This window comes from Lepidochelys kempii, chromosome 1 (assembly GCF_965140265.1).
Source record: "Lepidochelys kempii isolate rLepKem1 chromosome 1, rLepKem1.hap2, whole genome shotgun sequence".
Classification (NCBI taxonomy): Eukaryota; Metazoa; Chordata; order Testudines; family Cheloniidae; genus Lepidochelys; species Lepidochelys kempii.
The window spans coordinates 142,625,861-142,653,748 of NC_133256.1; the positions used below are offsets into that span (position 1 = coordinate 142,625,861).

At 40.4% G+C, this 27,888-nt stretch overlaps 1 protein-coding gene across 4 annotated transcripts in view; it reads right to left on the minus strand.

The window, feature by feature from the left end:
- Positions 1 to 15,135, minus strand: part of PCYT1B (phosphate cytidylyltransferase 1B, choline) — a 45,289-nt gene extending 30,154 nt beyond the window's left edge. For 2 of the 4 annotated variants that reach the window (XM_073357708.1, XM_073357682.1), the window contains exons 1-2: positions 14,829 to 15,135; positions 1,265 to 1,364 (exon numbers count right to left, since the gene is read on the minus strand). In XM_073357708.1, coding sequence (XP_073213809.1) covers positions 1,265 to 1,364; positions 14,829 to 14,945 — 217 coding nt within the window. In that variant the 5' untranslated portion in view covers positions 14,946 to 15,135. Of the gene's footprint in view, positions 1 to 1,264; positions 1,365 to 11,673; positions 11,804 to 14,828 lie in introns of all 4 variants that reach the window. The other 2 variants (XM_073357691.1, XM_073357702.1) reach the window with 2 other exon arrangements.
- Positions 15,136 to 27,888: the final 12,753 nt, after the last annotated feature.

Sequence of the window (27,888 nt, forward strand, 5' to 3'; positions counted from 1 at the left end):
TAACCTTTCTATCTTTCCCATTCTTATTGCCTCCTCCTGTTTGCTCCCTACGACCCATCTCTTCCTGAGCCCCACTCATCATGCCCTAGCACTGGGCTGCAGGCCTAAAGGGGTCACTGAGCATCATGCCTGGCCACTTTGCTACAGATAGGAAGTCCCTGTACAACTGAAAGACAAACAACTGGGGCTCTGAGCTTCAAAGCTGCTGCTGCAGTGCAGCAGAAAGGCAGGTCACGGCTCAGGATGATCATATCTCCCATGACTCAGGTGAAATGTGGAGAAAACCATGTTTCTTGGAAAACTCACCGGGAAGATGGGGATGCTTCCTCAAAGCAGGGTAACAGGCAGCTTTTTGGGGCCCCCTGTAAAACCATCAGCTGGGATCCTCCCCACCATCTGAAAGGTCCATGATCAAGAGTATTACCTACCCTAAACTCCTCTGCCATGATACCAGATTAGAGGGGAACAGGTGAAGTGTTTAACACTTGTGTTTGTATTATGTAGAAAAATAGTGGATCAACATTTCCATTTAGACAGGCGGAGGGAGGAACTTGTAATGTGGCCATCCAGGATCTCAATAAAGGGAAAGGCTCCCTGATTCCCTAGGGCTGTAATTCCTGTCAGTCATCATGAATCAGCTCATACCCCACACCATTTGGAACTGAAGAATGGGTGCCAAACATTATACTATCATTGTGGGGGGCCCTGATGCTGAAGTATTGCCTGCACTGCTGGCCTTGACTGTCATGGTAATGTCAGAAAGGAAAAAGTGATTTCTCACCACTATAGATACTCAGGCAGAGTACATATATACACTCATAAGCTGTGGTGCTGTCAGAGGAGATATATCACAGCTGTGATGCAGAGGCCATGAAGTGTGTTTCAAAATGTGAGGAAAACACTCATTTTAGCCAGTATCCCATATGATTTCGGTATCCAAATAACCTGTGTGTTGAGATTTGCTGAGTTACCTCTTATGTCCAAATCTCACTCCCCAGCATTTTTATACCTGTTGAGAAAGTAACCCTGTATATTTAATAACTACATTAAAGTGTGTGGGCTGTATCATTAAGAAACCATAAATATCCTTTCGTTACACCTCCCTGAGCCCCAAGGCAGCACACCCTGCTCCTCCTTCTCCCAAATGAAGAGTGCTATTGTAATAGTGAAATACTTTCACAGCTGAAAGGCCATGTCTGTGGAAGCTGCTCTTAGTCCTGTTAATGCCGCTGTCGGCAAAGTCTTGATTAATTGGACGTCTCACCTGGTGTTCCCAGGCGGGCCTGAGTGATGGTTAGTTTCTCATGCGGGGCTTGGCACTGACAGCTTATTTCATCGGCAAATGGAGCAGGTGCAATCAGAGTCTGGAAGGCAATGGAGGGGTAGAGACAGAAAAAAAAATTACATGAGCAAATATCTAGTTCGTTCTTCAACTAGGAAGACAAACCTGAATCATTTCATTGTATGTCAGCTAGTCCTAACTGAGCATAATGATGGCTTGTTTCCTTTTTGAAATCACTCATGAGCTCACGCAATTTATACAAAAAGTGCCAATTAACCACTGAAGAGACTATGGTGTTTATAAAACACCTTGCAAACTAAACCTTGGTCTTAGTCAAGAAGCTCTAATGTTTTGGAAATGGTTCAGGAAAATAAACAATCTATCCACACACTGAATTCAGGTCTCTCTGGCTACAGGCCCAGAGTGTAAGAAGCTTAGTTCTTGGACTGTTGATTGTATGAGCTTTCTCTTTCCCTGGGCTACGTCTTGTGTACTGAGGAAATCCAAAACAATCAGCTGGCACAGTAGCTTGTCTGCTGGAGAACTCAATCAGGGTGAATAGGGTTCCATTTTCCTTAGCATCTTTCCTGCAATTTTCAGATAAAACATCTACTTTTTGCTATTTATCATTTGTGAGCACGGGATGGTTGTACTCAGATCAGTGTCCAAATGCCCAGGAGATAAAACACTCACATATATACTAGAAGTAACTGAAAAACTGATTAGACCCTAGGATTTTGGAAGACACTGACTGACCATCTCCTCACTAGCTTTTGAGTGGATTGGGCACAAACTCCACCCACTGACAGAAATTAGATATAAACTACCTGTGTTGAATTTTTCATCAAGCAAGGATCCTTGATACTTCATTTTATTATTTATAAAGGGCATAGAAAGCCAGGGCTGGACTAAGGTAGGAAATCGCAGTGAAATTCTGACTGATTTATCTGGAATTTCTTTCATTATTATTTTTTGTATTGAAGTAATACTTAGATACCCTGAGATCAGAGCCCCATTTTATTAGATGGGGCTATATATACATATAATAAGAGAGAGTGCTTGAAGAGTTTATTCTTGAAAAGTACAAGAAAGACAAAGGGTGGGAGAAATGAGGTGGTATATCCCTATTTTACAGATAGGAACCTCCTGATGCAGCGAGAGATTAAATGTTTTGTCAGGAAGTTGTCAGCAATTATAACCTCTGGTATTATATGCCTTGCACCTTGTGATTTGATATGGGGGGGAAATACCATTTGCTTGTTAGTTTTGAAATCTCCATTAGTTGAAAGTAGTAATCAATTAACAATAAAAAGGTTTTCTCCTTTGTCAAACGCAAATACATCCCCTATTAGTCTTTGGGATTTCATGGCCTTGCATCATCTGTCTTGTTTTATTGTTCTTTGGAAGAGACTGAATGGAGCACACTAAGTTGTCCTATCTGTTATTTGAGCACTCATCATTGGCCATAACAAAGTATTTCTTGCCCTTTATTTACATTTTTCAATACTTAGAAGACTGCTGTGTCATTTAGTGGGCATTTCTCAGCAATGCTAGAACACTGTGTCTGACTCCTTTTACCAAAAATTGCCCACTTATCTCATTTATTTTCTTGGAATGGCTGATATGGTTTCAAGTTGATGACTAACTTTGCTCTTAATTTAGGCCATTCCTGTAAATATTATTTTTTCTTGATGATGAATCTCCATACTTGACAGGCACTTGCAATGGGACCCTTTGTTTCTTGAGCTGAGAGGGTGGTTTCCACTTTACATAAAAGTGAACTCTAGGATTTGTTTGTAGCCTATCTTGGTTGGGATTCACCACCAATATTGCTTTTATAAAACTCTTATCACTCCTACAGATTTAAAAAATCTCATGTATTGCAGTGAAGCAGCCCTACTTTCACTGATGCCTTCATCATGTTAAATGTAACTGCCAAAATTAAAAATAAAATATGGGAAAATCAAACTTTTTGTTTGGGTTCTGTGGAAGGGAATCCTGTTCAACTAGCTGCCTACATAGCACACTGCACACTCATTTCTTTATTTTCTAATCACTGTCTTTTTGCTTCTGTCTCCGTGATTGTTGAGTGCTAAACTGCCTTTTTATCTCCAAGCAATGTCAAGTTACACAACATCCCACACAGGCTGCTCCATACTGGGATAAAGAGGAAGGGAGGAATGTTAAAACAATAATGGCCATGGTCTGAGGCCTGCAACTGGTAATCACATCCTAGCTAGGTACAGGCTGTTTCCTGGAAGATTATTTGAAGAAAATAGGTCTGGTTTGCAGCAAGAGATTTTTTATTTCTTTATTTATTTTTTGCGAGTCAGAGTAAACCTTTTACCCATATACATGTCTTTTTCAATACTGAGCAGCTTTTTCTCTCAGCCCCTACTAAAGCCAAGGACATCCTGTTTTAGCTTCCCACTAGCCTGGGTCTTGTTAGAAAAGGTCTTGCCAATTCTTTTCTTACCATGTGCCCTCTTGACCTTCAGACATTAAAACAGACAGTAATTAGGGACAAGAGAGTAAAATCAGGAATATGTCAAGGAGGAACACGCATTCAGAAATGCATAAAAATGTGCTTCTGGATCAAACAGAATACAAAGAAGACTCTCAATTGGTACCTGAGGCTGTGTCATTGAATCTAAACTAGGAAAAACTTTCGCTGAACCGAGTCACTTTTGAAAATGGAACTTGGCCATCCAAGTTACTTAGCCCTGAGAGGAGCAAATTGGAATGCCGAAATACCTTTAAAAATCTGGGCATAAGTGCCCAATTTAGCCCTTGGCTATAGTAATTGTAAAAACAATATGAAATCATCCTGACAACACTGAAATTCCCGCTCTGTTCTAACCAGCTTGAAAACTGTTTCAGCTATACTGGAGCCATAGTATAGACCAGGCTTGGGTGGCCTGAACTGTTTTTATTGAATTGGTTTCAAAATCACCTTAAACCAGTTCAGCAAAATCAGTGGTTTTGAAATCAGGTGAGTATAAATTTTTCAGGCCACCCAACCCTATAGCTCCAATTAGTTTTTAAAATGGTTAGAATTTGTGGGGAAATCTCCCTGGTGTAGACAAGCCATCTCTCTTTAGCCTGAAGATCCCTGTGTACCAGCTGAGCAGTGGATCTAATTTTGCATGCTGTCTCCCGGCCTATCAAATTTGGGTGTGGAGGATCTGGCATGATGATTGGTTTGAGATCCACATTACCACTGCACCTGGTTTCTGTCCATTCAAATAAGTAATTTCTAAGGCAGTGTTTCCCAAACTTGTTCTGCCGCTTGTGCAGGGAAAGCCCCTGGTGGGCCTGGCCGGATTGTTTACCTGCCATGTCCACAGGTTTGGCCGATCACGGCTCTCACTGGCTGCAGTTTGCTGCTCCAGGCCAATTGGGACTGCAGGAAGTGGCGCGAGCCGAGGGACGTACCGGCCGCCGCTTCCCGCAGCCCCCATTGGCCAGGCACAGCGAACCGCGGCCAGTGGGAGCCGCGATCCGCTGAACCTGCGGATGCGGCAGGTAAACAAACCGGCTGGGCCCACCAGGGGCTTTCCCTGCACAAGCGGCAGAACAAGTTTGGGAAACACTACTCTAAGATAACCATGTGTTCTTGGCTCAAATCACTAGCTGTGGCTGACAACACAGATCAGATTATTTAGTTTCTTTTTATTTGAGTGTACAAAGAATGTTGCAATAAAAGGGCTTGCTTGCTTGCTATGTCCCCACCAAGGAAATATCTCTCTCCATCCATTTGCCAGCATATTATATTTCAAAGAAATTTGCCAACCAGGACACTGAAGGTAACTCTTTTCTCCCCATTTATCCACCTGTGCCAGTGACTTCAGAAAAACACTGAGCCAGAGAAAATGTAAACAAATAATATTTTAGTTCAAAAACAAGAGTACTAATGAACAGTGTGGTTAATTCTGCCATGGTGGCATCTACCTGGATATAGTTATCCAGGAACTGCCTTCTGTTTCTGGTGCAATTCCCATGCCTGAAATTTGCAGTGAGAGGGTTGCAGAATATAGCCTGGCTCCTTATTTTTCTTTCATCTGTCTCTTCATGTTTTATGCCTTGATTGTTAAACCCTAGCTGATTTACTGTTGAAAAGGACACAGGTGAACAGAGACAATTTGGAGGCAATAATTTATAGAAAATTTTGGAACTGACTTCCTCATTCCCCGCCCCCCCCCCCAAAAAAAGAAAAAAAAAGAGAATAGTTTTTATAAAGGGTTTGAGTTACCTTCATCTGACTCTATGTGCTAGCGAAGAATTCAAATGTCTCCAAAGGGGGGGGGGGAATCATCAGAACTCTTGCCAGGAGAAGCCCCCAGTCCGGATTACTTCCTTAAACCAGTAAGAATAGACCTGTAGGCCCAGCTTTCCCCTTCTTGCCAGGGAAACTCTCCTAGAAAGTTTCCCTGATATCAGATTATGAAGCGTTTGCTGAGATTTCTCCAATTCTCTAAATAAACTCATTCAATACAGTGAAACTGGTAGAGCTATACAAGGAGGAATTTGGCTTGTGGATTCTAAATCAGATGGCTGTCCACCAATTATTAAAGGCACACTGTCTAAATATATTTTACAAAGTGCTGTTACTTGTAACCCCTACAATTTCTGTAACTTTATGAGAATGGGGTGGGGAACTGATTTAAGGAGCTCTCTCCCCTTCCATCTATTGAAAAACTGAGACAGAAGATCTGAGGAGCAGATTATATTTGCACAGATGCACCTACTTTGTGTAGGTGATCAGCAGAGAGACCTATTTTAAAAAATGATCAATTTTGGCTGCTTTGGGTTAAAATGTACTTTAATTTTGGGTGCAGAGGTAATGAAATGTTGATCCTTACTGTATAATGAAAGGGCAGCAGAACTGTCCTTAGCCTGCCCTAACTGATGGGGGTTACCCTAAGTTTACCTCATTTGCTAAGCAGTGGGTAAGGATGCCAAATCCAAGTGAAAGTCAGAGAGCGTGGAGACAGGGGTTTCTACCTAGTGGTGTGACCTCTTTTTAAGGAGTCCTAGATATCATTTGATCCTCCCTCTCCAGTGTTTAAAAATAGACTCCATTGAGAGTCCTTATTTCTGCTCAGTAATCACTACCACTGAAATCATTCAGCAGGTCTAGGGGCCTGAACATTAGACCTGGTTTGTGGACAGTGTCGTGGTGAAAAGCAACACAGCGGATTCAGCATCAAGTGAGGTTCCCCACTACCCAGTGAAATCACTAAGAAGTGGGCTAAGTGGTGGTTAGCATTCTAGCATTGTGGCTAGAGGCAGTGAGCAGTGTAAGTGGCAAGCGGAAGCAGCAGTGAGGAGTGGCAGGGATGACAGCGGCAGGGGTCACCCGTGGCAACGCAGGCATTGCTCAACCATTCCCCTCCCTTCAGGGGTGGGAGGTGAAGCTGTATCAATGCACCACTGGATTCTGGGACTTTGCTGACTTCACACAACAAACCGTGAGTGGGTGCAGTGGAGGGAAAGGGGAGTGGCATGCTAATGGCCATTTGTCTATTGGACTTTCACACTGCACGGTGGAAAACTGAGCAAAGGACACTGCCCAAGATACCGTGGAGGCAGGTGTTTACTTGTAGTTTGCATGCTTTTGAATCACTGTGGTGTTTTTCCAAAGTAATACTGTGTTCCCTCTCTCTTGTAATAAGTTTTCTTTTGTTGTGCACACCCTCAGCGCTTGTGAGCAGGGAAGTCTTGCCTCTTAGTGTATGTCTACCCAGCATTTCAAAACCCACAGCTGTGAGTCTCAGAGCCTAGGTCTACAAATTCGGGTTTGTGCTACGGCATTAAAAAAAGCTGTATAGGCATTTGGGCTTGGCCTCTGAGGCCCAGAGAGGTGGATAGATTTCAGAGCTCCAGCCCCAGATGCAATGTCTACAGTGCTGTTTTTAGTGCCATAGTGTGAGCCCTGTGAGCCTGAGCCAGTAGTTCTGGCCTCTGAGACTCATTCCTGCAGATTTTAAAACGCAGTGTAGACATTCCCCTGGATGCCTCTACGGGTGGTGATTAGTTTTCCCAGTTTTCTGAGTGGGGATTCAAGCTGGTTCTGGTTTATATTGTTAAGAGGAACATTATAAAAATGTTAAGAGGAACTGTAGATCTTGAACTCGGCCCTTTTTGCTGCCACCACCACCTTGGAGGTTTTCAGTTGGTTTACTTGATATGTTTGACAGCACTTAGTGTACAGTCAGTTTCATTATATCCCTTAGAACAGGGGTGGGTTGGGTTTGTTTGTGTGGGTCTTTCACACAGCAACAAGGGAGAGAAAACATTTTTGAAAATAGGAAAATGTTGTAAAACCACAGAATTAGCAGGAGGATTCAGGGACAATACTTTACACTACTTTTATCTCATTTTTTAACTCCCTACATTTCATGTTGACAGTCTCTTAAAAGCAGAGAGAGACTTTAGACCAGTTCCAAACTGAACACTGATTTCAATGGAACTAATCCCATGTATATAGACTACTCATGTAAGGACTTGTAGCACTGGACCCATAGTTTGCAAACAGTGACTACAAATCAGGAACATGAAAATCTGAGGGGAAAATTTAAAGCAGTTTTCAACATGTTTGTTAAGAATAAAATACTACCAAAAATCTTATAAGTAACTGAAGAATGAGAAATATACACATGCTGGGTCTATAAAACATTAGGCCTAAAATATGAGCATTCCTTGCAGATGAAGAATCTCTTAAGGCAGCAGTTCTCAAACTTTAGCAACCCAAGGACCCCCACTTTGATTTAAAATTTTTCACGGACCCCCAGGCCCCACCTCCACACCACCCCTTCCCCCAAGGTCCCATCCCTGCTCCTCCTCTTCCCGCTCCTCCCTTTCCCCTCCTTTACCCCAACTCTTTCCACCCCTCCCCCAAGTACCCCCATCCCCACTCCTCCTCCTTCCTCCCAGTGCCTCCTGCATGCCACTGAACAGCTGTTCAGCGGTGTGCAGGAGGCACTGGGAGGGAGGGGGGGAGTTGATCAGTGGGGCCCATGGACCCCAGTTTGAGAAACACTGCCTTAAGGACTATCTAGGTCTGCCTCTGGGTAGTCAAGGAATGCCTCTTGAAGGACCAGGTGTTCAGGGAGTGAATTTTTACTCCTAGGGATAGGTGTCTGATTTAAGATTCTTTTTTGCATCTATTATTTCATGATATTACCTCACAATTATAAATTAAAACTATATTACCAGTAACCATGACCCAGCTGAGGTGTATTACACTGCAGTTACAACTTAACTGCCCCTTTATCTCTGTGTACCTCCAGGTAAAGATTCTGCAAGTGGAATTTAGTTAAAAGTTCTGTTGATGATGCATGAACCAAAAGAGAATCCAGCTCATTCTTACAGATTTCTATTGACTCTGCAGTGCCAATATGAATAAAGAGTAATTCGGAATAATCTATTTATATTTTTAATAATATTTTTAAAAAATTCATCCAATTTGCAAACAATCCAGACAGGCTTTTTCCCAAGTACTATCTGGGTTCATCCTCCATAAAGTCATGTTATGCATTACTAATCTTTGTGTAATAATTATTGACTGACTAATAATCACAAGATGCAAGTATAAGTTTCAGAAAGAAAGGAACAATGCAGAAAATTCTTCCCATCATTTTACAAAAGCACATGGTGATATGTATAGATTCATAGCTTTTTAGGCCAAAAGAGATCATTATGATCTAGTCTAACCTGCATTTCAAGAAGTGGTTTCTGCATCAAGCCCATAGGCTCTAGCTCAAACAGAAATTATCTTTTAGAAAGTATAATATATTTTAGAGGTATGTTGGGTCCCAAACTCAAACAAAGCACAAGTGAAAGAACCAAATATGTACCAAACATCAGGTACACAAGATGGAAACAGGCACAGTTCTGCAATTCAACACTGCCTCGGTACAGACAAGCATTTCATGGGAGTTAGCCACCAACACAGAGCCACAAAAGAACAACTCAAGAACAATTCTTTCATCAACCTAGCAGCATCTACTTCTGGTCTTAGGTTGGCTTACTTACATCACACGGGGCATGAAGTTTTTCATGGCCCTGATCAATGTAGTTAAGCCGACCTAACTTTATAGCGTAGACCAACCCTTAGTTTTGGCAAACCTTTGTATATAGAGCTGGCTGTGTTGGTGGTTTTTATATATGTATTCTGACAAATGTGAATAGTTCTTAGCTCCTTCCTATGGGTTTTTTCTGCTTTAGTATTTTTTATGTAGTAAATGCCTTGCTTTTGTTGTCTAGTTACAGTAGCCTTTTTACTCATCTTTCTTTAGGCTGTGATATAGACATTCACAATAACTGAAAAAAATATTGTTTGAGAAATAGACAATGTTCAACTGAAACAGCAAGTTCCAAATAGCATAACACACATACATGTGAGCAAGAAATACAATACATTCTATAGTACATAATATTCGCACCAGTTCTCCTATGCTGTGTGTGACTCTTGTAATGACATCTCAGTAGTTCTATATATCTGATAAATGATGCAACGTCTTGTTGCCAACATAATTTAGATATGTAGCAATGGTGTGACTCTTAGTGAAGTGAAAGGCAAATCACTCTCTAATTTTTGGTGGTGATGTGCTGCAGGCAAAGAAAAAATATTTTAAAAGTGTGCCAAAGAAAGTCATGGACATACAAAGGAAGGCCAGATTTGACATCCTTTTTAAATTTTTGGTCCAAAACAGCCAGAATTCATGAATACTAGTTTCGGGTCCAAATACAGTACACACCTTGTGCAGGGCTAAGATCACCTACATTTAGTCAAACCATGTCTCTTTTAAGCTTCAGGCACAGCCTTATTACTCAGTCATCTGTTCTAATGCTCCTTTTCCATGACAGCTGTACCTCAGCATAGATCCAAATTGAAGAAGCGCTGATGGCAGGCTCCCTAAATCACATCACATTGTGGAAAAACAAAAGGATGGCTGGTTTTGTAACTATATAATAAATAACTATATAATAAAGCCCTTTATATCTATAATGTTACTAACTATAAAAGTTAAAATCATATGCATTTGTTGAGGAGTTTACTTGTGTGAACTGGTAAGAATATCTGAAATACTTCTAGAGCTGTTATGTATGAAGCATCCTGAATCACTATTTAAATATCAAATCAGACAAAAAGGAAAAAAAGTCAGAGATCAAAATATTGAAAGTCAAGGCCAATACAATTTTTAGATATAGCTTCTTCAAATTTCATACTTAGTCGCATCAGTGGGGAATAATCTCTGCAGCCATTATAGCTCTAGTTTAAACCATTATTATAGCTTCACTGAGTGAGACTAATATATACTAATCTTTCTCATCTACTCTTAACTGAAATGTTAGCATTTTTCAAAACTCCTGAATAATTTCACCAACACAACTAGCATATTTTAAAAAAAATACTGTAAAAATTATTAAAGCCCCTAAGATTAAAAATTTCAAAAGTTTCTAAGTGACTTGAGAACCTAAGTCCTCTTTTCTAAAGGAACTGAAGGCATTTAGGAACCTAAGTCTCATTGAAAGTTAATGGGACTTAAGCTCCGAAGTCATGTAGGTGCTTTTGAAAATTTTACTCCTAGAGACTTATTTTGGAAGGAAGAGACAGACAGTATGAGTAAAGAAAACTCCCACTGCACTTCAGTGAAAGGTCAAACCAAGTGGTAGTCCTTCAGGATTGTTTTCAGGTAAGTTTCTATGTGTATTGTTTTTTAACTTCAGAACTGTAATTATAAATTGCCATTGCTTCTTTTTGTTACAGACACTGTCTGGGATTGTCTCCAACCCCACCCGTGAGCATGTGAATTGTCGTTATTATTTAATATTTAGGTTGTGGTAATTCCCACTGGGTGATAGATGCTTTCCAAACCCGGATAAAGACACAGGCCCTGTTCCTGCAAGGAACCAGGAGCTATCCACAGGGAATTAATTGCAGAATCAAGCCCAAGACTGCATCATCATAAACAAACTAAATAAATAGGTTCAAACTGCTGCATCTTCCAAATTAACTCCCTCCCTCCCCCTTTGATCTTCTCTATTCCACATGCCTCTGCTTCCTAGCTAAACTAAGAGCTTGCTTATACTGTGGATTTTTAGCCACCTGAGGCTAAAGGTCACTGAAGGTGTGTGAAGAACGGAGCTATTAATTGGCAGGCAGATGCATGAAAATAGGGAACACAGAATAGGAGAATTAGAGGGAAGGATGGAGCAGGGAGTATCTATTTCAATATGAATTCTTAGTGGAGCCTCTGACTGACTTTTTTTTTTTAGTTCAAAAATCCCAGACAGCATCTGCAAAAAAAAGAAAGTCATGGCAATTTAAATAAACAGTCCTACCTACAGGAAAACCTCATATTTCAATACACATTGAAACTTACCTGAAAACTGACTTCAGTATCTCCTGCTTTCCTCATTCACTGAAGGACACAGAAGTTTCCTTTAGTCCTACTGTGACACTTCCTGCCAAGATGGCAGCCTCCATGACATAAAGTCAGAGGGATTGACTGACTGAAAAAGAAATATTTACATTGTGACAGATATTAATTAAAATATTTGCTGTTTGGGGGTATCAAATAAACAATTCTTTTTTTAATTAAAAAGCCAATAACAGTAAATATCTACAATACAAAATATCTATTTATGAAGTCTACTAACTCCAATTCCTTCTGTGAAAATATGTATTGACCTATGAAAGTTTCATTATTAATTAGTGGACACTTTCTTCAACCATTTCATGTTTTTTTATCTAATTTTGAATTATATGTATATTTAGATTTAAACAGTAGGTTTTTTTTAAAAAACCTGCCTATACAAAGAGTTCTGGGTGCCCTGACTATTCATTACTCTCACACCAACATAATGACCATCCAGCAGCATGAAAAAAATAATTTGAAAATAACACAAACTCAGCTCACTAATATTACATAATCGCCTGATAGCAAATTAAAATACAGTTTAATAAAATTACAGTAAAGTTCTTTTAATTAGGACTCCCCAGTGGACAGCCTTGTATCCCGGTTAAGTGGCTGTCCTAGTTAATGGTCCAACTCAACTCCCATTGACATCTTAGGAGTTGGTTCAGCAACTAAGAGAAGAGGCTATTTAAAAAATCTGAAAAGACTTAAAATGAAATCCAGTACTGGACTGACTAAGAATAATGGACTAGATCCTCAGCTGATGTAGTGGCATAGTTCCATAGTTTTCAATGGAGCTATGCTGACTTACACCAGATAAGGATCTGGTCACATATACACTACTTTCCATGTTTAGTTGATCTTTATTAGTTCTTTTAATCTTTATCATTTTTGTACATAAAGAACAAAGCTTAGAAATTCAAGCCTTTTATTACTCTAAGTTCCATTTAACCCTTCTGGGCATTGGCTATCAATATTTTCCCTTTAAGACACACTTTTGCCAAAAGAGTTCTGATTAAGCAGCAGTCAGGACCATTCACTATCATGTGGATAGTGGATTGTATTCTTAAATATTCAGGACTATTAGGTAGACTATATTGTATTCTTAAATATTCTGACTTTTCCTCTATTTCAACATTGGCACATTTATTTCAGCAAGTATGGAGGTAAGGTAGATATGAAGTCCCACAATCTCATCTTGGAAGTATGAGTTTTCCATAAATCTTTATTCCAAGTATCTCTATTGTCATTACTGATTTATTAATACTCATGAAGCTCTAAAACAGATCATTATGAGTTCCTGTTTTGCTATGTACTCTGGTTACCACCTTCATTTCCATAGGAATTCTACTGGAATGACATACTGTAAATACCTGCTTCACACTGACATTTCGTCCTTTAAATTCTTTTTATGTGACAGGATAGAAGGGATATAATGTATTCAAAAGGGCTGTATTATGTGTAAGAAAAACCTTAACAAACAGCATTAGTAAACACAGTGCAGTACAAACATTTTTTAAAAAAAACCCACCCAAAGCCTTTCCATTTATAAATTAACAGGTTTTATTTTTAAAAGTTGTTAGTTCATTATAAGAAGAGCTAGTGGAAAATGTTAATTTAGGCCAATTCCAGCAACTGTTGCTATTTGTCAGAACAGTATAATATTTGAAATATAGTGTTAAATGTAATTATTGAAGTTGGATTCTTTAAAATTGTTTTAATTAAGGTTGTGATTTAATTCTGGTGGTAAATGATCTCATTTCCAGTGCTAAACTATTGCATAAGTCATACAGTGTCACACCTTACTGATATCCATTTCTGGGGCTTCTTTCATATATATCATCATTATCCGGGCCTTGCGGTAACACATATAGGGAAAGGTTAACAATTACCCTTGTCAAGAATAATAAACCAGACAGTCTTATATGCGGAACAACAATAAAAACATTCCAAATGTAAGAAAGATTAGCATATGAAAATACACAGTTCTAGGATGTTTGCACTTAGGATGCAGCACCCTGAATGGAGCCTGTGCTTGTTTGACTGTGAAGTGGCCTGGTCTGCCTGAATGAGCCTTTTGTCACCTTCAGTCAAAAACTAATAACTTGTTTAATTATTACACACCTTCCCAGCCCCACAAAGTCCCATTTCTCCACACTGCACCTTCAAACAGCACTCTTTTAATCAATTGGCAAGCTCCCCTCTCAGATATAAAGGATGGGTGGCATTTACCATAATTTAGAGTGCTAAATTCCATTAGAAGCCTGTCCTCCAAAGTTCTTCATGACTTTAGAAAAGCAGCAAGTAACACTTCATTATCTTGTCTTATTTGTTAAAAAGCTGAATCCTGCCTGATGCAGAATGGACCTGCAGAACGCTGGGAGTGAAACTGAATAGTGATGGTGGACGAGGGTTGAATTCAATACATCAGACATACAGGGATAAAGGAATGCTCTACCGTATATGCAGCCGGCTTCTCTGAATGCACTGTTGTCATACACTAATTAAGACCTGCAGCTCTTCTTTTAATGCAGCTTTCCCGAGTCACATGCTTTCCATACCCCGAAGTGAAATCATGGATGCGTACACTGGCAATCTCATTAGAACCTTTTAGAAATGTGGGTGATCTTGCCATATCATTCCGTCCCCTGGCCCCCCATGCATCCTTAATTCACTGTCTTTTGTTTAGGGATATGGCAATTCTGCTTATCTGTCATTTTATTTCCCAAAGTCAGCACAAAGACAAAGAACAAGCAAGGATACAATGAACAGCTTGCTGTAAATCTGAACCTAAAAAGGCTAAAGAAAAATGCCATTTTTACATTTTCTGACAGGTTTTGTTATAGAAAGAGACCTGCCATAACAGAATATTAACCTCTTCCTCACAGACAAAAATACAATAATCCTATATCATCTGTATTTTTTCCACAGCTGGTACAATAGTTTTTTGTAATCCAAGTTCTCCCAGTGCAGACCCTAAACACAATCAATTGAGATAGATTAGGCTGCAGCTGAATTCATATTTACATGTTAAATCTTTGAACAATTGATTCCTTTACATTCTAATAAGGCAAAGAGCTCTTGGGTGACAAATACATGCATCCTTTGTCTTTACTTACCAACTGAGGCTGAGGGCATGTGTGTTCTATCTCCTCCATGGTTTCTGAAAGAAGCTCATTAGAAAGGGATTTTGGGATACCTGTTTCTGACTCAGCATCGGTGGTGAGCACTGGCATGGCCAGTGAATGTTTGTTTTTCTCCGCGATGCCCTCTCTGCTGTTCTCTTCGCAGACAGATAATGTTTTTCTTTGTCATGTAATTCCCTCCCGCACCCCCTCACCTTTCTTTTCTCTCCCTTCCCTTGAGGAATTAAAGGTTTTTCTTTCAAGGAGAAGTGAAGAGGAAAGGCCTCAGTTTATCACTATGACAACCAGCCAGCAACAGAGCAGCTGGTGTGGGATACAGTATTCTCATTTGCATGATGTCTTCTGGTTGGTTCCTGTCACCATAGTACCACTCCATCTGATTTATGTGCTGTATTGATATTAGATGATACACACAGCAGCAGAACTTATGGGAGGAGGGGTTGTTTAGCACTATAAAACTTTGTTAATGTGAACAAACACAGTTCACTCTACATATCAGACAACCCCCCCTTCCCAAGATACATATTAAAATTCTCTCAAATTATACCCCCCTCTGGCATGATTAATAGAGAAAGGTACTCATTTTTTGCATGTAACCAAGCTTTAATTAGTATTGCACTCTGTTGGAGATTTATAGACAAAAACTGAGGACCACATTTTTATATATGGGGGACTAAGATGCATGTGCAAAAAAAGTGTGCATTTATTGCACGTACAAAACCCATACTTGCAGGCACAATTATAAATTGTTACATACAGATACCAGATATGCATGTAAAAGCTTATTCTAGAGTCTAGGTGATTTCTTAAGTCCTGGCTGAGACACAATGGTAAGCTGATGTAGTGAAGCTTGCATTGCTACTGTCCATGCACAGGGTGTAAAACTGGGAGTCAGCCAACTGGCCTGACTCTGCCATTAGCCTCCTATGTGACAGGGATAAGTCACCTAACCTACATCTGCTTTGATTTTCACGATAAAGTGGGATAATAATACTTTACTTTGAGATCCTTTACTTTATTTCACTATAACAGTGCAAAGTATTATTTTTCTAAATTGAAATCACAAGGCAATTAACAGCTTGATATATCTGTTAACTAAAGATCAATGACCTATACAGCATTCTGTGTTGCAGAGGATGTGTTCTACTGACATGGTAATGCTGTTTATAAAGAGAGTCTTAATTTACCCAGTCTTATATGGCTTTGCTGTTCTTTCTTGACTTGTGTCTTTGTGTTTCTTTGGTGCTGAAAGGACAGCTCCTCCAAGTGGAAACTTTACTTGTGGCATCAATTGGTGAAAAATAGATATAGAGAGGGACAGGTTATCCGGCCCAGTTCATGCTAACACTTACCGTATTGCACTGTTCTTAATACTCTATTTCCAGTGTCTTCAATGGCTTTGTCCACTGGTGATTGATTATTGATAGAGCTCCATTTTTGCGATTCTTTGTGAGAGCGCAAACAAAGACCAACTACTACTATTTTTACCACCATGTTATCTAGACCTGCTCATCTAGCCACAGCCACTCACGCTAGTAAGCACTGCACACAGTTGTAAATGTTTGAAGGCTTGGTCCCTAGCACACCACTAAAATCTGCAATGCTATGTTTTACTAAAGGGGCTTGAGAGTTGGACTTTCAAGGTAGCTTGAAAGCAAAAATCTACTGCCCTTCTTTTTTGACATTTTGGAGGGAAAACAGTCAACTCATATCTCTTACATAATTTCAGACTCGGGTACCTCTCCAAAGTCAAATGACTCAGAATACAAATTCTTATCTGTGTTACAGTCCAAACCCCCGGCTGGACTTAGTACACAGAGAGAATGAGAAATCTGAGAAACTCTGAGTGGCTTGTCCTTCATTGAGTTAGTCATGGAGCCAGTAGTAGAATCTTTGATTAACATGTTTATTTACTTCTCCCCTTGATGGAATGTATTTCCTTGTAGTTCCTGACACTTGTACTTAGACCATTTATAAGGATGTATTGAATATGATGATATTGGCATTTATTATCCATTGTAGCAAGGTAAATTGGCCTTCCCCGACATAGACAGGGAGGAACCACTTCCCGTCCCCTAGTGGGTGAAGCCATGCTGGGCCTGCCCCTTGTGCTGGAAGTGGAGGGCGGAACAGGAATTATAAGAGGACAGGCCTCCTACTCAGTTGAGGGAGAGCCAGTGACGGAGTCAGACGCTGGTCCCTTGCTGTTGGCCCGTGAACCAGGGACTGAACTGTATCAACTCTCCTTCTGGAGGAACACGAGGAGGAACTGCCATCTGGCGAATACCCCAAGGAGCTGCTGGAATTGCCAGATGCCGAGTATCCCAAGGAGCCCGAGTGCCTGTGAGGAATGAAGCCCTATGACTAGGTAGGGGAAGGAAGTAGCCCAGGGAAACCAGACATTAGTCCGGTTGTGTTTGCTGAAGCTACAGTCAGCATGTTTTTTGGCAGGATCCCCGCTAACCCAGTGGTGGGATTTCCCGCCACTGTTAGGGCCCTGGGCTGGGACCTGGTAGAGTAGGGTGGGCCCAGAACCCTCTACCCCCTGCTGCTAAACCCACCCCTCAGATGGCAGCCTCCCACCTTAGGCCGCATGGCCTGTAATTGCTTGCTGTCTACCCCAGCCAGGGAGTTCGGCCATAGATTGCTTCTTCTCTGCCCTACCCAGGGGGCTTGAGCCTAACTGTTTACTGTCTGCCACAATCTACTTTTTCTCTGCCCCAGATGTGGAGCTGGGCCACAGACTGCTTCTGCTCAGCTCCAGCCAGAGGGCTTGAGCCTAGCTGTGTTTGCTGCCTGGCCCAGCCAGAGGGCTGGCTATAGACTCCTTACTGATTTACAGTGCTAATCCCCTGTTGATTGGCCCTCAGCCGTTAAGTGGCGTAGTGAGGCATAGTGGCCTCCCTCTGATGCAGACAGGGAAGAACCGCTCCAAGCCCCGACATCCATAGTTGTAGATTTCTTTCCTGCTTTGATGTATATACTTTTTTATAAAAGACAGCAGGAGGACACAGGGGTTAATAATGTATTCTTTTTCTTTAAAATTTCTTCACCTTATGTGGAAAAGTCTTATCATTATATATGCTTGTAGTTTTTGGTAATAAAAATTGCTATTTTGATGTAAAGGAAATTTATATAGTATTCAACAAAAAGTATTTGTGTTCTAGATACACAGAAAGTGGCACAGTTTTAGGAATTAGACCTTTGATCCAAAATATGCCCTCAGCCCAAAATATAACCAAATATTTTTACCACAGCGAAATATGAATTAAATCTCTAACCTCCAGTGAATAGGGTAGGAATCTGGACAGTGTCTTAGGAATTGACTTGTTCTTTAGTCATCCTGTACGGCCATTTTATGACACATAGGTTATGGGTTTTCACTACTGATATACCAGATTTTCTCAGACTTGTTGTACATAGCAGTAATGTCAGGATAACTTTGAGTTGATGCTTTTGTAATGAAGAAAATACATTGGTTGGCTTGAAATGTAATAGGCTGAAAGATGTGGCTTTCAGTAGCACTTAGCCACTGTGGCTACTTTTAACTTTTATTTAAAAAATAATTTGAAGATTTTGTTGCTCCAATTCAAGCTTAATAAAGGAAAAATAGAAATTAGAGTGAGCTGACACCATGATGAACTATAAGAGAACCATGACTCAAAACTGTTCTTCATAAATAGGCAGCTTTATTTAAAATGTCATATCAGACATGGCACAGGCTGTAGAGAAGAGGAACTCTTCAAAAGAGAAGGGGAGGTGTGGATGAAGAAGAGGAGATGAGACATGGGGAATGTAAACCCGTGAAAATGCAAAAAGAGAGTACAAGGGAGAGACTGGATTGGGGAAAGAAAGGAGAAAACACATAAAAAAGAGGCAAACTCTGAACAAGGCAAAACATGTTTTGTTTTGTTTTTTGTTTGGGGTTTTTTGTTTTTGATGTCACTAAACCCCCTTGCTGAATCTTTTCTCTTGTAATTAAGTTGCCTATCATTTATTTTCCCTATATACAGGACTCAAAACACTATTAAAGACATTCTCAGGGGAAATAATTATAAACATGATTAATGAAGCACCATGACCTTAATTTGTTACTCATTTCCTTAAGAAACAAATGCAGTGCTTTTTAGGGTAATACTCACCCAGATATGGAAAGTAAATGCAGGGCCCTTCACATCATGCAGTGGGGCTGAGTAAGGTGGGGACTTGGGCAGAGTATTGACATAAAGCAGTCCTCTGCAAACTTTTCCTGGCATGCCAGTTCTTAAAAGACCAGTGTGGAGAGAATAACTGGCAGAGGCGGGAGTACCACTCGATGTCTACTCAGCTGGACCCAGTGGTCCAAACCCCTCTCCATCAGGGAGTACAGAGGGGACGTAGCTATTCTTCCAACTCATTGGCTGTGTGTGAGTTGGCAATGTAAATTTCTTCCCATCCTTTTCACTCTCCTCTTTAGTTAATTGTGCAAAGTCCATTACTCTAGCATTGTGCAGGGAAGGGTGAATTATACCCTTATTTCATTTAAGGTCTGCATGTTAAATCTTGTCCACATTCTGATTTAGTAAGTTTACAGTACAGCTATTTTTTCATCTTATGGTAGCATTAAAGAATAATGGTTCTCTCTTGCAGTAATACTACAGCCTATCTAAACTATACCAATGATGCAAGATGGAAGTGGAATATCCTCTTGCTGCTGCTCATTGTATATCCCGGTCTGGGGAAAAAGTCTTGATTAAAATCTTTTGTCATTTGCCGGAACAGAAAAAGTAATTAATAAACATATGTTGCCCTTTAATAAAGGCTTTTATTATGGATTAGGGTTCTATAGAAATATGATGGGGTTCTTTAGAAAGTATTCTAAAATATATAGAATTGTAGACAGCATGATATCCTTTCTATAGGCTTTTTGAGTCATTCTACAGAAGGGATACAATTTTCTATAAATTCTCTAGACTTAAAGGCCCTGTGAAAAGGTTACCAAATTAACTTCTGTCAGATTTTTCTATAAGCATTTCATCCAAAGATTTACATAGGGTTTATAAGCATTATTTAAGCCTCATAAAACACTGAGGTAGGTAATGCTATACCAATTTTACATATTGATAATGGTCTTGATCCCAAAAAGCATTTAAGCATGTGCATACATTTGCTCATGTGAGTAATCCTATTTACTGCACGGGGGCCAGACTGCGAGACAGTAGTTAATGCCCCAATCCAGGACAGAACTTATGCACATGCTTGCTTTTAATCATGTGTTTTAGTGCTGTCCTCAACATGATGCTTTAGTGAATTGGGTTCTGACTGATTTGCTTGAGGTCACAAAACAAAGTGATTTTCTCACAGACCTTAGTTCTAACCCTTGGACAACAAAGGTGGCATTTCCATTATTTAAAAATAATAATATGACCTAAAGTGAGAAGTCAGGAAATTCCAAGTTAAGAGAAACTCACATCCTGGGGGAAGAAAGGGAACAACAGTAAAGGTAGAATAGCAGTCTTCTATGAGTTAGTGAGTTTTGTTTGTTACCACTTGGATATCATTTTTAATGGCGATTCGGTAGTCCATATTTTTGGGTTCTTATTTTACATACTCATGTTTATGGCTTTTGAGATATATTACATATTTTAAAATGTGAGTCTACTCTGGAAAGTAATGTAAAAACAGCACCTGCCTACTCAACAGATTTGCCTCTGAGTCATATCTGCTGACTGTAGTGACAAAATAAGATTTTTATGTCTTTTTACTCCTGCTAGCTCTGTACAGCTAGCACAGCAAGGAGAGTGAGTTGGATTCTATTCCTTCTTTTGCATCAACAACAGGGCCACTGATCAATTTCCAGTCATTTGCCCTAGTACAATCCCACTGGACTCAGTGTGTGTGACAAAACATGTGTGTATATAAATAAAGTTTGCTTATTTTCCAGTGTTCCTATTTATCTGAAAACATATTTTAAATGCACAGTTGAACTAGGTATGGTCAGAAGGCACAAAGCCTGTAAGATTTAATTTACTTCTAATTACACAATTTAAATTTATAGGCATATTCACTTTGTACAAATAACTTTATCGCAAGGTGAATTATCACAAGGTCATAAACTCCTGAAAATAGGGCCTTTTAATAGCTGCCCTGATACACATTTTGAAGAAAGAAAAGGAGTACTTGTGGCACCTTAGAGACTAACCAATTTATTAGAGCATAAGCTTTCGTGAGCTACAGCTCACTTCATCAGATGTGATGTAGCTCACGAAAGCTTATGCTCTAATAAATTGGTTAGTCTCTAAGGTGCCACAAGTACTCCTTTTCTTTTTGCGAATACAGACTAACACGGCTGTTACTCTGAAACCTGTCATTTTGAAGAAGTTACATGAAGATCTTTGCTATGGTAAGGGGTCATGCACTCTGCGTTTTTTGCGGGCCAAACTCACTGCACACACCAGGGGCTCTTCGCTTCCTCTCTACTCCCACCCACCCTATAAACACACAAGCTCTGATGTGCCATTTTCCCATTCCCCAATATTTAAGTAACTCAGTGCTTCTCCCCACCCCTTCCCCCAGGCCAAGGTTCTGTGTGCCCCCTATTCCCCTTTTCCCCTCATACCAGGGGCTCTGTGTTCCTCCATTCTTCCCTTTCTCCCTCATATCCCATTTTGTCCAATGTACCAGGTCCCCCAGTCTCCCCCTGCCAGGGGTTCTGTGTGACCCTATTTCTCACTTTCCTCCATATCCCCCATTACCTCTTCCACCACAGCAAAGTTTCCCAATCTGCCCCTGCCAGTGGTTGTGTGTGCTGCCCATTACTCTTTCCCCCATATGAGGGTTCCTCATTCTTCCATCCCCATGGCTCTGTGTGCATGTCCTTCCACTCAGGTCTGGATTCCCCAATCTCCCCCTCACCATGCCAGGAGCTCTGTGTGCCCCCATTCCCCCTACTGCAGAGTTCCCCCATTCTACCCATGCCAAGGGATCTGCGTGTATCCCCATTTCCCCTTCCTCCATACCACGGTCCCAAACTCACCAGCCAGGATGTGTGTGTGTGCCCTACTCCCCCTGTACCAGGATCCCATATTCTCCCTCCCCCATGCTAGGGCTTCTCCATGTATCCCTATTCCCCCCTTTCCAACTCCCCCCCCCCCACAAGGGGGTTGGACTGTATATGCACTGCTTTTGTAAACTAATTTGGAACAAAATTCCAGTTGATGAGCAATTATAGTGGATTTCCTCCCGAGAGGATAACAGTTTGAATCTTACACTTGCACTTCTTTCAGATACATAAATAGCTGACCAATTAGTGGTAAGACCAAGTAGACCTACCATTTCTGTCATTAGCTGAGTGGCTGGCTTGATTCTCTTTTCTGATTTTAAAAGCAGGTTTTAAATTATCTGTTGTCAAGGAAGGACAGATTGCCAACCAAACATTTCTGCAGTCAGACTCATCTGTTGAATGCACAGGGATGAGACTATGAAGCATTTTGATGAACTCAGCTAGCTGTTAATAGTCTATTTCCTCTGTAGAACCAAAGACATGGGTACAAATTATATACACACGTACAACTGCCACTTTGGCTTCAGAACTTGGCCCCAAGTTAATACTAGAGTTGCACACCAGAAATTTACAACACAGCATTTCAACATTTCCAAAATTGGAGGCCTTAAGAAGAGTTAAATTAGAGCCTTTATCTCCCTATTGGGTTTGAAGAACAATGATTTCTTCTTTTCTTTGAAATGCTCTAGGACCTCCCCTGCTTTGGAGCAAAGACTCAAAATTCTTCTTCGTGTCCAAATTCTATTGCTTATTCCTCCTCAAGTAACCCATAGTGGCATCTCTTATTCAGTGTGCCACAGACAATTCAAAGCTCAAATTGGCCTGATCACCCACTCAGGTGTTCACAAAAACAAAATCACTCAGTGATGTCATGGTCATCTTTGAACTCAAAGGATCAACAACAACTATACTCATATATATATATATATAAAATCTAAATAGCACAGCCTATTATTAAGGTTTCCTGACACTTCCTATTCTAAGACCCTGTGTCAGGTAAAAAAGGTAAAAATCACCTCTGTAAAATCAGGATGGAAAATAACTTTACAGGGTAACAACAGATTCAAAAACACACAGGATTTCCCTCTGGGCCAAACTTTAAAGTTACAAAAAGAAAACCAGGAATACATCTTCCTCTCAGCACAGAGAAAATCACAAGCCAAAACAAAAATAAGCTAACACATTCCCTTGCTAATACTTACTAATTCTAATGGAGTTGGTTTGCTTGCTTCCTTAATCTTTGTCTGGCAAGCACACACAACAGACAGACCAAAACCTTCCCCCCCCCTCCCCGATTTGAAAATATCTTGTCCCCTTATTGGTCCTTTTGGTCAGGTTCCAGCCAGGTTACCTGAGCTTCTTAACCCTTTACAGGTAAAAGGATTTTGTGCCTCTGGCCAGGAGGGATTTTATAGTACTGTATACAGGAAGGTTTGTTACCCTCCCCTTTATATTTATGCCTGTTTTCAGTTGCCTATAATTTTGCCAATCTTTAACCATTTGGGCTGAAATTTCCCAAGCCTGGTGTCTGCATCAGGCTCAGTATTTTTAAAAAAATTCAGCTAAAATCATTTAGCAGTTTCCAAGAACAAGGCTAGGATCTAATATGTTGGTTTACCCATGTCAAATAATTCTGGAGACCTTTTCTTTGAAATGCTCTAGGACCTCCCCTGCTTTGGAGCAAAGACTCAAAATTTGATAGGGGGAGAGGCATCTGTGTCAGGGAGGTATCTTTTGCCATCCTCACGCAAATCCACCCAAATTTGGGCAACTTATAAACCTTTGAAAGGTCACAATTTGTACATGCTCAGTAGAGACTTGTTAGGTTTTAGCTGCTAAAATCTCTTAACAGTCCACTCTTAATGAGTATGCTTGAGACTTTCATAGCTCCTAGTGCTGACTGGACTGTGTGTGTGTCATTCCCAAAGAGCTGCTCTGACCTAGGGTAGGGCTGGGCACTGGCATTGAGAACAGAGAAGAGACAGGAATGGGACAGGGACAGGTTTTAGGGGCAGAAGGAGTCAAGCTTGGGGGAACTGGGCAGAAGAGTCTGTGCCCACTTCAGCACACAGAGCCTGGAATGGGATCCAAGATTTCTGAGTCTCAGCGTGCATCTGCTGTCTGAATATATTTGTGAAAACTACTAGCTAAGTGTATTCCTCCTCCCTTTCTAGTGGTAGTCCACATAGCAGATGACAACCTACTATTGCTCTTAGTTACTACTGTAGCTTATGTAGCAAAGGTCTGTGTAGTGGCTATAAATGTTCTAAGCCAGAAGAAGAACCAGATAGTGTCAATATGATGGCATGACAGCTTTTTTTCTCAGCTTACAATTTAATAAATTATGAAATTACACACAAAAGCTATGCTAAAAGGACATTTATTAAGGTTGCAAAGTCAAGCACCCAAAAGTTAGGAAATACCAGAATTAAGGCTGCCTGTACACCCTTAACTTGGCTCTCCTGGGAATATGTATAATGATGGTTTTTAATTACATGATCATATACTATGTTTCCACAAGACTTTGCCTCATTCATTGAATAGAAAGTCCTGAGCTTCTTAACTTTGTGTGTAGACAAGGCCAAAGGTAGAGCACAAGAGACTGTCTACTTCTACTAAATAGTGGTGTTTTGGATAGAATGGAGTGGCTGGAGAGAAGGTGCTGTGGGAGATGGGAAGGAACATAGTACAATTTCCAGCTCGCAAATACTAAATGTAAAACACAATTTTAATCTAATATAAATTCCTATCCAACACTAGGCTTCAAGTATGCAAGCAACATTATAACCCTCTACACTGATGATATATTATTTTAGTAAAGCTTTACTTTAGTAAAGTGCTGGCTTCATCCAAGCACACTCACAGTAACTTCATGAAAGTTCCAGGACTATTTTTATAGTTTATTTTTTGCATTTTACTCAGAATGGACAATAAAACTAGAACATTTTCACTTCCTCGCTCTCATGTACAAACACAGTGTTGGTATTTTTGTGGATTTCACAGCTGTGTTTGAAGTGAGCTAGTATGGGCTGGTATGCCACACTGGTACATCCCACCTTCTGACAAATCAAAGGAGTCATGCCATAGAATTTGCAGAAATGGTCTTCTTTAAACATCAAGAGAGGCCATGTGGAACCTGAGAATAGAATAAAACAAAACAAACATGGTCTGAGACACTGCCCTGAGCATAGCCACATTGGGAAGACAGTTTCACAAAGAAAAGGCTGCAGCAAGAGACTGATACAATGTAGATAAAGCAAACCATGATCCTGATGGGAAGGGAGGAAGACAGACATACGAAGGGGTTTGCAAGACTAGCTAAAGTGTGAAGGTTGGGAGAGGTTGGCAGGCAGAGGGAAAGGTGGAGTGGGAGTCATCATTTTCTTTTTCCAGTTTTAGCACGGGGAGAATTTTTGAATAAATAAAATAGCAAACTATTGTCATTAGGCTAAGTTTTGTTTAAAAAATACCAATATCTATATGTATGAACTAGAAAGTTCAACAAGAATGAAGTTTGGCTTGTGTAGTTTCACTGTCCAACTGATTGAAATGCAAAAGTAACCAAATATAAATGGTGGAAGCAATTCAGTGTTTAAGTTTTTGTTTTGATAAATTAGACCCTGATTCTGCAGTAAGATCTACAAGGGAATGATGGTCCACACACACAAATCTAATGGCAAGTCTGGAGCCTTAGTGTGTTTAGTAGTAAGCTACTAATTATTTGAAATATGTTATTTGAAACTACATGTTTTATCATGATGATCTCCTTTTATCTGCTGAAAAAACTTGAATTAGTGAGCACACAGATACTGAGCTAGCTCAGAACTCACATCTATTTCTAGTTCACCAGTGGGTGTGTATTTGATCTTCAGCCAGGTCTTGGATTGTAACAGCCGCTCTGCAATAATGTGCTACTTATATATTAATTGTTCATTTTTGTGAAACTGTAGAGTGAGAGTGCTGAAAGTGGTTAAAACAGAGATTTTCATGCTGTGGCAATAACTACATGCTTTGAAAGACATTGGCACCAGAATTAATTGTTAGACATTATAATAATGTAAAGGTTCATTCTCAGTGAGTTTGCACTGGCTTGTCTTCCCTATTTAATTTACATTATAATATTTTGTACTTTTCTTCTTGGTTTGGATGGGAATAGAGTTTTAAATAGTCAGGTGGCCAGATTCCGATATCTGTTACAGCGGAGGTTTTCAAACTGTGGGGCATATTCCACAAGGGGGGCACAGAGCAACATTCCGGGGGCTCAGGGAGGGAGTGCTACCTCTACCCTCTGACTCACAGTAGGCCACCCAGCCTGTGGGTCAGTATCAATGCCTCCATGCCCAGTGCTGGCTCTGACCCCAGAAACCATCACATGCACCTTCTGCAACCCTAAAAACCTGAGAGGGGAAGGGTAGGTATTGGGGAGCGTAACCAAACATTGCAACTCAAAGGGGTGGGGAGCTTAGCTCAAAAAATTTGAAAACTGCTATGTTACAGTGATGTAAATCCAGTGTCACTCCATTAACGTCAATGGAGTTATTTGGATTTAGTCTAATGTCACTGCACTAAGAATTTGGCCTATGGTTTTTAAAATGTGTTCTCATCAGGCTCAGTCCATGCTCTTACTCTTCTTTGACTCTTTCAGTGTCACTAATGCAGCCAGGCCATAAAACAAAAAACTGTGGATGTCACCATGCCATCTTGAACTTTACTTTCCAGCTTGATAGTCTACTGCATTAGGAACAGTTGGAATTTGATGGCTTTAAGGCTTCATGTCTGCACTTCAATTTCCATTTCTCTTCAACCTGACCCTAACAGGTGATTTAAAGTGGAGTATGAAGACAGTGTGTCATAAATATAAAGGGAAGGGTAAACCCCTTTGAAATCCCTCCTGGCCAGGGGAAAGCTCCTCTCACCTGTAAAGGGTTAAGAAGCTAAAGGTAACCTCGCTGGCACCTGACCAAAATGACCAATGAGGAGACAAGATACTTTCAAAAGCTGGGAGGAGGGAGAGAAACAAAGGGTCTGTGTCTGTCTATATGCTGCTCTTGCCAGGGACAGAACAGGAATGGAGTCTTAGAACTTTTAGTAAGTAATCTAGCTAGGTATGTGTTAGATTATGATTTCTTTAAATGGCGGAGAAAAGAATTGTGCTGAATAGAATAACTATTTCTGTCTGTGTATCTTTTTTGTAACTTAAGGTTTTGCCTAGAGGGGTTCTCTATGTTTTTGAATCTAATTACCCTGTAAGATATCTACCATCCTGATTTTACAGGGGGGATTTCTTTATTTCTATTTACTTCTATTTTTTATTAAAAGTCTTCTTGTAAAAACTGAATGCTTTTTCATTGTTCTCAGATCCAAGGGTTTGGGTCTGTGGTCACCTATGCAAATTGGTGAGGCTTTTTATCCAACATTTCCCAGGAAAGGGGGGGTGCAAGTGTTGGGAGGATTGTTCATTGTTCTTAAGATCCAAGGGTCTGGGTCTGTAGTCACCTAGGCAAATTGGTGAGGCTTTTTACCAAACCTTGTCCAGGAAGTGGGGTGCAGAGTTTTGGGAAGTATTTTGGGGGGAAAGACGCGTCCAAACAGCTCTTCCCCAGTAACCAGTATTAGTTTGGTGGTGGCAGCGGCCAGTCCAAGGACAACGGGGGGAATATTTTGTACGTTGGGGAAGTTTTGACCTAAGCTGGTAAAGATAAGCTTAGGAGGTTTTTTCATGCAGGTCCCCACATCTGTACCCTAGAGTTCAGAGTGGGGGAGGAACCTTGACACAGTGTCTAACAGACAGAAGACCTGGTAAGCAGGTAGATTGCTACAGTTTAAATATAGATGTTTGACCAGAATATTACATAAACATAAATGAAAAAAATACACGCTTCTTTGTGGTGATTCAATCAGTTAACTATACATGAAAAATAACATGTTTTGGAAACAAACATAACACCTAAGTAGGTGGCACATATACGGGAGGAAACCTTTCTTATCAGG